Source organism: Antechinus flavipes, chromosome 2, assembly GCF_016432865.1.
Source record: "Antechinus flavipes isolate AdamAnt ecotype Samford, QLD, Australia chromosome 2, AdamAnt_v2, whole genome shotgun sequence".
In the NCBI taxonomy this organism is placed as follows: Eukaryota; Metazoa; Chordata; class Mammalia; order Dasyuromorphia; family Dasyuridae; genus Antechinus; species Antechinus flavipes.
Genome location: NC_067399.1, coordinates 315963467 through 315972790, shown reverse-complemented (window position 1 = coordinate 315972790; position 9324 = coordinate 315963467). Strand labels below are relative to the sequence as shown.

Genomic DNA, 9324 nt, shown 5'->3' with positions numbered 1-9324 from the left:
CAGAGAATAGCCAGTAGTCCCTTGTGGCTAGAGGAGAATCATAGGCAATCTTGACTTACTATGGAATCTTGTGGATTGTCAGGATCACATTTGATTCCTGACCTTTTCTGAAACAGTCTAAATCCTGGATCCTACATGAGAACAACTTCAGATGGGAACAAAAGGGAATTGCCACCTGTAGGTGGTTCACTTTGAGAAACAGGCTTAAAATGCAATTCCTCCCCACCTTTCACTATACCATCACCTCCTAGAACTCTTTGATTATACCAAGTTTTAGCTCAAATGCTAGTTTTCTCCTACTCAAGTACTTTCCTGATTATCCCACATTTCTCTCCACCAAATGTTACTTCTCTCCCCTCCTGGAATTTCTTTATAGCTATTTTATAGGACTTTCATAGATTCAAAATTAATCTTTGAATTCATCTAATCCAATCTTCTCAATTTTGCAGATAAGAAAACTGAGACCAAGAATTTAAATAAATTGTCCACGACCTCTCAAGTCATAAGCAGCAGACTTTGGATTGAAATCCTAACTTTAAGCTCAATGCACTCTAACATATCATGCAGTTTATATATTGTATTCCTCCATTAGAATGTAAGTTCTCTGAGTGCAGCGATTATTTCATTTTTGTCTTTGAATCCACAGTTCCTACCATATCATGCCTCTAACTGGAATACACAGCTAATGTAGAGTGTCAAATTCAAATAAGGAACAGGAACCATTAAACCATACATAAGGATCCTTACTGGCAGCATATTGACTTAGAAAACCACATATTAACATAATATGTGTGTTGTTTGATCTTTAAATATTTTGTTAAATATTTCCCAAACATTTTTTAACCTGGTTAGGCCACACTCAGGAGTGTGGCAAATCCAAGGGCTATATATTTGACACCTGTGATCTATTGAAAATTTGCTGATGAACTAAATAGCCTATAATATTTTCTTCTTAGTATTGATTCAAAAGAAATGTCACCTCTCTGATTTCACGGTTTTGCCACTGGACTCAGATGGCTCTGGAGGGAAAAATGAGGTTGATGACTTTTCACAGCCTTCCGTCACCTAAATCCATCATAAAATCACGTCCCTGACGTCAAGGTTCTCTACCATAGTGAGGGATAAACAACAATAGCTAGCTTTGTATATATGGCATGTTATCTCCCATTAGATTATAAACTCCCTGAAGTCAGGAACTGTCTTGCCTCATTGTGAATTCCCAGAACTTAGCACAGTGTCTGGCACTGAAAAAGTGTTTTTTGTTTGGTTTATCACTCCCTTTGGGACATGAGTTATTAAGGTCTCTGAGTATCGATTCTGAGTATCAACGGTAGAAGGACTTAGAGTAAGTAGTGCTAAAACTGTTACAATTTACATCCACTGATCCACTCTTCAGTCATTCAGAATGTCAGAGAAGAAAAGATTCTTAGAAGTCATCTTCTTTTTATGGATGAGAAACCAAGAGTCTTACTCAAGTGACCTACTCAAGATCATACAGTTACATAATAGAAGTGGGACTCCACTTCTGAGCGACTAGGTAGCGTAGTAAATAAGAGTGCCTGGTTCGGAGTAGAAAGACTCATCTTCCTGAGTTCAAATTTGACTTCAGTTACTCTGTGTGATCCTGGGAGTCATTTTGAAAATCACCATTTGTCTCAGTTCTGCATCTGAAAAGTGAGCTAGGGAAAGAAATGGCAAAAACCACTCCAGTATATTTGCCAAGAAAACCCCAAATAGAGTTATGAAGAGTCGGATGCGATGGAACAACAACAAAAAAAGTCTTATCTGTTATATTGCTCTGCTCTGGGAAAAGAGCCAGAGCCTCTGGGGTAGACGCCTCAAGACTTCCCAGAGTAATGGAAGTAAGAAATTATATATAGTCCTAGTTCTGTCACTAATTATTTGACTCCGGGTAAGTCACGTGGCTTTTCTATACCTCAGTTTCTTCATTCATAAAAAGATGATTAGCTTAACAGCTCTATAATCCCAAAATGTTCTGCTCATTCTTCCCACTTGGTATTGTCAGTGGCTAACTTCCTCCTCGGCTTTTCCTGAGAGTCCCAGGTAAATTTCCAGAGCTGAGGCGTCTGGGAATGAGTGGTAAAAGAAAGGGGAAGCATGTGCAACTCCGAGACAATTTCGGAGCTGGAGGGAGCCCAAATGCGGTAGTCTACTGGCCCTTTAAAAGGGGGGATAAGGAACGCATGCGCGTGGACTGCCAGAGCTGGAGACAAGAGACACCGGGCGGAGTCTGGAGTCTGGAAAGGGGGTGGGGGGTGGAGCAGCTGGGGTACGCCGCGGCAGCTTTGCCCTTGTTCCCAGAGGCGGAGAAGGCAGTGGCGGTGGTGGTGGTGGTGGCGGTGGCGATGGCAGCAACATTCCGGCCATAGAGGACGCAATGGGCATATGAGTTCCCATCCCCGCCTGCTGCACCCCATGGACTGCCAAGGACCCGGGAGCAGCGTCGCTCCCTCCCGGGGCTTTGTAGCTCGCCTTTGGCAACATCCGCTGGCTGCAGCAGCTGGAGCTTGAGCCTCTCTTTGCAACCCTACCCCCACCCCGCTTTTTCACCCTCCGTCCTTCTCTCTCCACCCCTTTGCCTAGCAAGTAGGAGCCTGAGCCCCTCCTGCGCATCCGCCACCCTGTCCTGCACCCGAAGCATCCTTCAGTCTCTTTTCTCTCTCTTCCACTCTCCCGGCGACCGCGGGCATCGCCTCCCGCCGCCTCCCATGCTGCATCCAATCCCGGGCGGCGCCCCAGTGGCCGCAGCTCGGAGCTTGGTGACCTCAGCCGGACACTCATTCTGGCTCCTTTCACCCTTCTTGAGTCCTACTAGTTGAGTTCGGGGCAAGGGACTTATATAGAAGCCCTGGAATGGCATCGGTGAGGGAGCCTGGCACTGTGAAATCACCAACTTCCCGCTAGCAAAGGAAGGGTGGAAACAAGAAGGATCTTCTCTATTTTTGCCTTATCTCTTCCTCTGCCCTATCCCCCTACCCTTTTACTCTTCCCTCTTTCCTCTTTAAAAAAATTGTAATTCCCACCGCTGTGTGTTTTGTTGCTGTCTTGGAAGGGATGAAGAGGCAGCGAACGGTGGTACTGGAGACAAAGACCACTTTGTAAAGGTAGTTGGACCGAGTGGGATGTGTGATTACCCATCCCTTTGCCCCCTGTGGTGCCCAGCCCCCTGTATGGTACAGCTGTATATCCTCTCTTTGCTATCCATCTCCAGAGGAAAATAGCCAGTCCCCCCCCCCTTACCCTCCTTCCCTTTCTCTTTTCTTCTTCCCCCTCATCCCCCCTCCCAGACCCAGTCCAGTCTCCCTAAGAAAAAGCTGCCAGCAAATCGTCTGTTCCTGAAGCCGACTGGTCCATCAGAGCCTTGGTCCCTCGGGCTAATGTCGTCTTGTGTGCCTTGTAGAGGAATTTGTTCTTCCTGAAGCTGGAACTGAGGGGCACTAAGTCAGCGCGCACTGATGTGCCTTGCCCTCTCTTTTTGAAGCTGATCCGAGCTGTCAGGCGGCTGGCCCGTTAGACTTTTTTTAACCCCAGGCTTCTGTCATTGTTCTTCCAGAGTGCTTTGGGCTGTACAGACCGTGTGTGTTTGTGTGCAGGCCTCTTAGGCTATGCTTTCTTTACTCGCTTCTGTTTTCTTTTTAACAAATCCAAGTATTATTGCAAGGTTGATCTCCGACAACCAAGATCCTTTCTGCCCGGGGTGTACGCTGATATTGCACTGATTCTATCTTTTCTTTTTAAATTATTGTTTTATTATAAATGAACCACACCCTGGTTTCTTAAAGGGGCCCTACACTCCGGTGGGTCATGTGTTGTCTCTTTGGCAGTGAGTGAGTCAATTCAGTCAGTAGTTTCCTTCTAGCTACCTAATTTTCCTTTTTCTGGAAACATTTTTTTTTCCTGAAGAGTTTGGGATGCCTGGGGGGAAAAAGGTGGGCCCCAGTGGCAGTGGTACCACTATTGCCTCTGGGGTCAGGAGATCTGAAACCAGTGAAGGGGCTTCAGCACAGAGAGAAGAAGAGCAAGAAGAAGAAGGGGATGAAGATCTTCGAGATGGAGGTGTCCCCTTCTTTGTTAACCGGGGTGGGCTGCCCGTGGATGAGGCCACTTGGGAGAGGATGTGGAGGCACGTGGCCAAGATTCACCCTGATGGAGAGAAGGTGGCACAGAGGATCCGTGGGGCTACAGACCTGCCCAAGGTGAGTCAGTGTGGAACTTTACTGAGCTGGAGCTGAATGGTGGGATGGGCTTCTTGAACTCCACAGACCCCAAGGCTATGAAACTAGAATCAAATATATGTATAAAGGGAGTGATGGGTGATTTGATGCACAGAAAGAAGTCCCACCTACCCAGATATACCTTCTCCACTAATGTCTGAAATGTTTACAACTAAGATACTTCTTTTGAGTTTCAGGAACTATGTTTCCATGCCTTTGTGAATTGGGAGTAATAAGACACTAAGCCCTGTAACTCATCCACCAAGCATGATTTAGTTCATCAAATTAATTTTCTGTAAACTAACCCTAAGTGGGAGTGTGGAGAGAGAAGGGAGAAGAGAGGAGAGAGTTTTCTGTCATATAAGTTGAGCTTGGATGACTTTTTGTCCAAGAGTGTACAGGGGACTTAGTATAAAGGGGGACAGAAAAGTGTGGAGAGGGCATAGAAAGATTTCAGCTTTTGATTGGACTAAATGTCCCTTGAGTCTCTTGCAGTATTAGAATTCTTTTATGGTTCTTTAGTCCAGGTGTCTACAGAACAAGATACTAGCAAGTCCTTTGGGGAGTGAGCACAAGTTGGGCAAGGTAGCTACAGAACTGAATAAATGTCCTGATCATCTGGGTAATCAGAAATGAAAGGATGGGTCCAAGAGTGGAAGGAAATTAAATGAACACTAAAAATAAATTACACCTGTCTGACCAGGGTAGATTGATGGAGATAGGGCCTCCATCAGATAAATGTTCATAGATTATGACATTCTGCAAGACAGAGAGCATTGTGTCTAGATTGCATTGTACTAAATTCCTTACCTTGTTTAATTGTTTTTTCAGAGCTGTCTGACTCTTTGTGATGCCTTTTGAGGTTTTCTTGGCTAGATACTGGAATGGTTTGCCATTTTCTTCTCCAGCTCAGTTCACAGATGAGGAAACTGAGGCAAAGAGGATTAATCAATTTACTCAGGGTCACAGAGCTAATAAGTGTCTGAGGCCAGATTTGAATCTAGTTCTTTTTGACTTGAATTCTGGCATTCTATCCATTAAGTGCCTACCATGTGCAAATGAGTTCTGGATATATGTTCTTTGATGATAATACTATTGTGAGATCTAGGAAGACCCCAGTCTACCAAATACACACACACACACACACACACACACACACACACACACACACACAGAGTAAAGGATAGAACACCTGATATGGAAAACTGGATAGGAAGAAGTCCTAACTGAATGTTTAGCATTGAAAGGAAACAGAGCCTCATGCATAAAAGGACAACAGGCATATCTCTGTTCCTATTTTCTCTCTGAACATTAGACTCATCTGTGGCTGGGGCTTCTGTGGTCCTCACTTAGGTATAGTATAACTTTTTAAAGAGGCATGCCCTGCCTCTCAAGTTCGATAACTTGGGGGGTAGTTTTTGGTAAATGCTTTGGGTCAAGAAGACTTTTTTTCTTTTTTTCATATAAGGACAGAGATAGGGCCACCATGGAAAAATTACTGGCCAAATGGTGTCAATTTACATGTAAGAAACAGTGACCAAAGTTTGGGATACAGGGATATAAGATATTCCGACTAAGTAAGGTTGATTATAAACTCTGAAACTGGTTTAAACTGAGGCATGGCTCTCTGGTAATGGCATGTTGGTGATTAGGTGACATCTTTTCACATGTATCTTTCATCAGAAAGAGGCCCACATTTGGCCAGAGCATAATTCTAATGAAATCAAAAGCATCTTCATATAGTAGAAAGCACTCTAGACTAGGAGACCTAGGTTCTAGTCCTGACTTTATCAGTAATGAATGTGTCATGAAATGACTTTCCCAATATCGGAATCTCTGTATTTCAGTTTCTGAGCTTCATTGAGAAATGAAGAATTTGATTTAGGTGATCTCAAATAAATTGTACAGTTCTAACATTCTATGGCTTTTTAGAATACTTCAAACAAATCAACTAACAAGCATTTATTAAATGCTTACTATGTCACACTGTGCTAAAAGAAAAGCAACTTCCTTTGCTCTTAAGAATCTTACATTCTAATGGGGGGATGACATATACATATATGTGTATATGTACACATATATGTGAGAATATAAAAGATAAATACACGGTAGATGACAAGTAACCTTAAAAGTGATGGCATTAGCACCTGACGGGGACCAGGAAAGCCTCCTGGTGTTGGAAGAGGTGGTACTTAAGATGAATCTTCAGAAAAGCCATGGGCTGAGGGAGGAAGAGAATACCAAACATAGGGAAGAGATAGTGTAAAAGTATGGAGAATAAGATCTAGAGTGTCATATGTGAAAGATGACAAGTGATCTAGATGGCTAGATTTCATGGGGGCATGAAGTACCACGGAAGAATACAAGCAAGGTAAGAAGGAGCCAAATTATAAAGGGCTTTAAAGGTCAATCAAAGGGCTTTTATCTTTGATCCAGAAGGTAATAGGGAGCCACTGAAGTTTATTGAGAGGAGAGAAGGTCTGAACATCAGATTGATAGTTAGATTGGAATCACAGATTCTGTTCTCTTGTGAGTGACTATTTTGAACAGATAACCCAGGCCATATCCCAACTCTAGTTATCCATTAGGCAGAGGTATAAAGTTACTCACAAAGAGTACTGGGGAGTGGAACATGAACATCCTCACACAAACCTAACACCATCATTGGAAAAATAGTTGCTACCAGCAGTTCAGTTCAACAGGCATTAAAGTGCATGTTTTCTACAACTTAGTCTGATGATTCAAAGATAACAATGAAACAATCTCTATCCCTCAAGAAGCTCATCTATTCCACCGATAGTTGACTTCAAATATAATAAGAAGGACAGTACAGTAGCTTGTTGGAGACAATGTTGGGTTTGTTTGTTATTATTTGGTTCAGGGGTGGTAACTGGAAAAAGAGGATTAGAAGGATGTTTGGGGGAGGGTTAGAAGAATTTGAATCTCTCTACTAACAACTTCTGAGAACAGAAAAGTAACACAGCCTGGATATCAAAGGAAAATTGCTTTAGGTCTAGTTTTGGTGTCCACACTTACTTCTATCAGAAACACATCTGCTGCCCCATCTGCTAGCCAAAAGGGAATCAGTGACCTTGGTAGCACAGTAAATAAAGCATTGGCTCTGGAATCAGGAAGACCTAAATTCAAATCCATCTTCAGATACTTACTAACTATATGACTTTGGAGAAGGAGCCACTGTCTGCCTCAGTTTCCTCATCTGTAAAATGGATATAAAGTAGCACTAACATTCCAGGGTTGTTGTAAGGATCAAATGAAATAATTGTAAAATACTTAGCACAGTGCCTGGTACGCAGTAAGCTATCTTTAGCTACCTGGGGAAAGTTTAAGAAGGAAAATGTCAGCTTAGGGGTTTGATAATAATAACGGTAGAAGCATCCTGCTGTAGGGAATTAATGGCTCTAGAAGATCTAAATTCAAATCCTGCTTCTTATAACATGCTAGCTGTGGAATCATGGATAAGTCATTTAACTTTTTAGTATCCTAGACAATTGTCAAAGGCAAGTTATAGAAGGAATGCCAGTCTATAGCTAGTTGCTCATCTGTATTGGTAGAAGATTTTTGTTTTTGTTGTTTTTTTTTGTTGTTGTTGTTTATGAAATCATGATTTGAGGATGGGACTGAAATAGTAACATTACAAACTTTCCACTAGGGATGAGATTAAAATCACAGAATGTTAAACTTCAAGGAACTTTAGGGATAATTTAGCCAAATTTCCTTCTCCTCCTCTTCCTCCACTTTATTCTTTCTTTTCTTCTTCTTTTTTCTCCTTCTTTTTCTTCCTCTCCTTCTTTCTTCTCTTTAACAACTTTTCCTGCTTCCTCTTCTTTACTCTTCTTCCCTTCCTTTCCTTTACTTTCATCGTTTCCTCCCTTTACTACTTCCCTTCATCTTTCTCCTCTTCTTCCAAATAAGGAAAAAGAAGCCCAAATTAGTTGAGTAATTGACCCAGAGTCATACAGGTAAAATTAATGGCCAACCTAGGATTAAAATACCTGACTCAATGTTGTGTTATAATGGTCCTTTAAGCATGCCTTAATCTAAAAAAACCCAATGGATTACTAGAGAATCAGTGTACATTAGAGCTGGAAGGGACCTTAGAGTTCCTGTAGTACAGTAACCACATGTGACAAATAAGGAAACTGAGGTCTTGAAAAGTAAAGAAATTTGGCTATGTCCTAAGAGGTACAAGAAATAGCTTTAATAATGTTCTTTTTTTCCCTTACCATATCCTTAATCCATTTGTTCTATGTTCCAGGGATATAGAAAGTACTAATAAATGCAATTGACTTAATACTTAAAAACAAATAAATTATTAATAAACATCACTTAAATGTGTAGATTTAAGCTAAATGAGAAAGGGTAATAATTTGTAAACAGTTCTTAACTATTAACTCTAGTCTTATCTTTAGATGAATATAATCTTTTGGAAGCCTTAGGCCTGCCAAGAATTTGTAGCACCTCCAACAGCTTAGCAATCAATTAGAAGCTATTAGCTGATTCAAGGTTGAGCCTTTTTTGCCCTCATCCTGATTTAGTCTTGGGGAAACATGGATTTACTTTTGCCATCCAGACATTATCAGGGACAATCCTATCAAATTATGGGGGAATTTCTTATGTTAGACTTAAAACAGAGTTCTCCACACTGGGACTTCATCAGTCCTTGAGATTGGTTTTCACTCTTTCTCTGGCAATAACTTTCTTTCTCTTCCCCATTTCTGTCTTATTTCTTGAACATCATTGATGGTATCAGAAATAGAAAGGAAAACAAAATCATAACTGGCTTTTATATAACGTTTTGAAGTTTGCAGAGGAGTTTTATCTCACTTGAATGTCTCAATAGCCTTCAGAGGTAAGCATAAAAGGCGTTAGCTCTATTTTACAGAGGATGAAAGCAAGGATCTTAAAGTTAATTGACTTGCCCATGGTCACACAACTAGTATGAAATCAGAAGTAAGGTAGACTTCCTAATCTCTATTGGCTATGAAAAAATGTTTACCTGAGTTGGTAAAATAGCATGGGTGGGAATTTTTCCTGTTTTAGCAGATCATTTACAGATAGATTTCTGGAT

At 41.5% G+C, this 9324-nt stretch overlaps 1 protein-coding gene across 3 annotated transcripts in view; it reads left to right on the top strand.

The window, feature by feature from the left end:
* The first annotated feature begins 2359 nt into the window (after positions 1-2359).
* Positions 2360-9324, top strand: part of VASH1 (vasohibin 1) — a 34757-nt gene continuing 27792 nt past the window's right edge. For all 3 annotated transcript variants that reach the window (XR_007950623.1, XR_007950624.1, XM_051977539.1), the window contains exon 1: positions 2360-4217. Coding sequence is in view for 1 of the 3 variants with exons in the window: in XM_051977539.1 (XP_051833499.1) it covers positions 3933-4217 (285 nt within the window). In the remaining 2 variants the exon portion in view is untranslated. The remainder of the gene's footprint in view (positions 4218-9324) is intronic.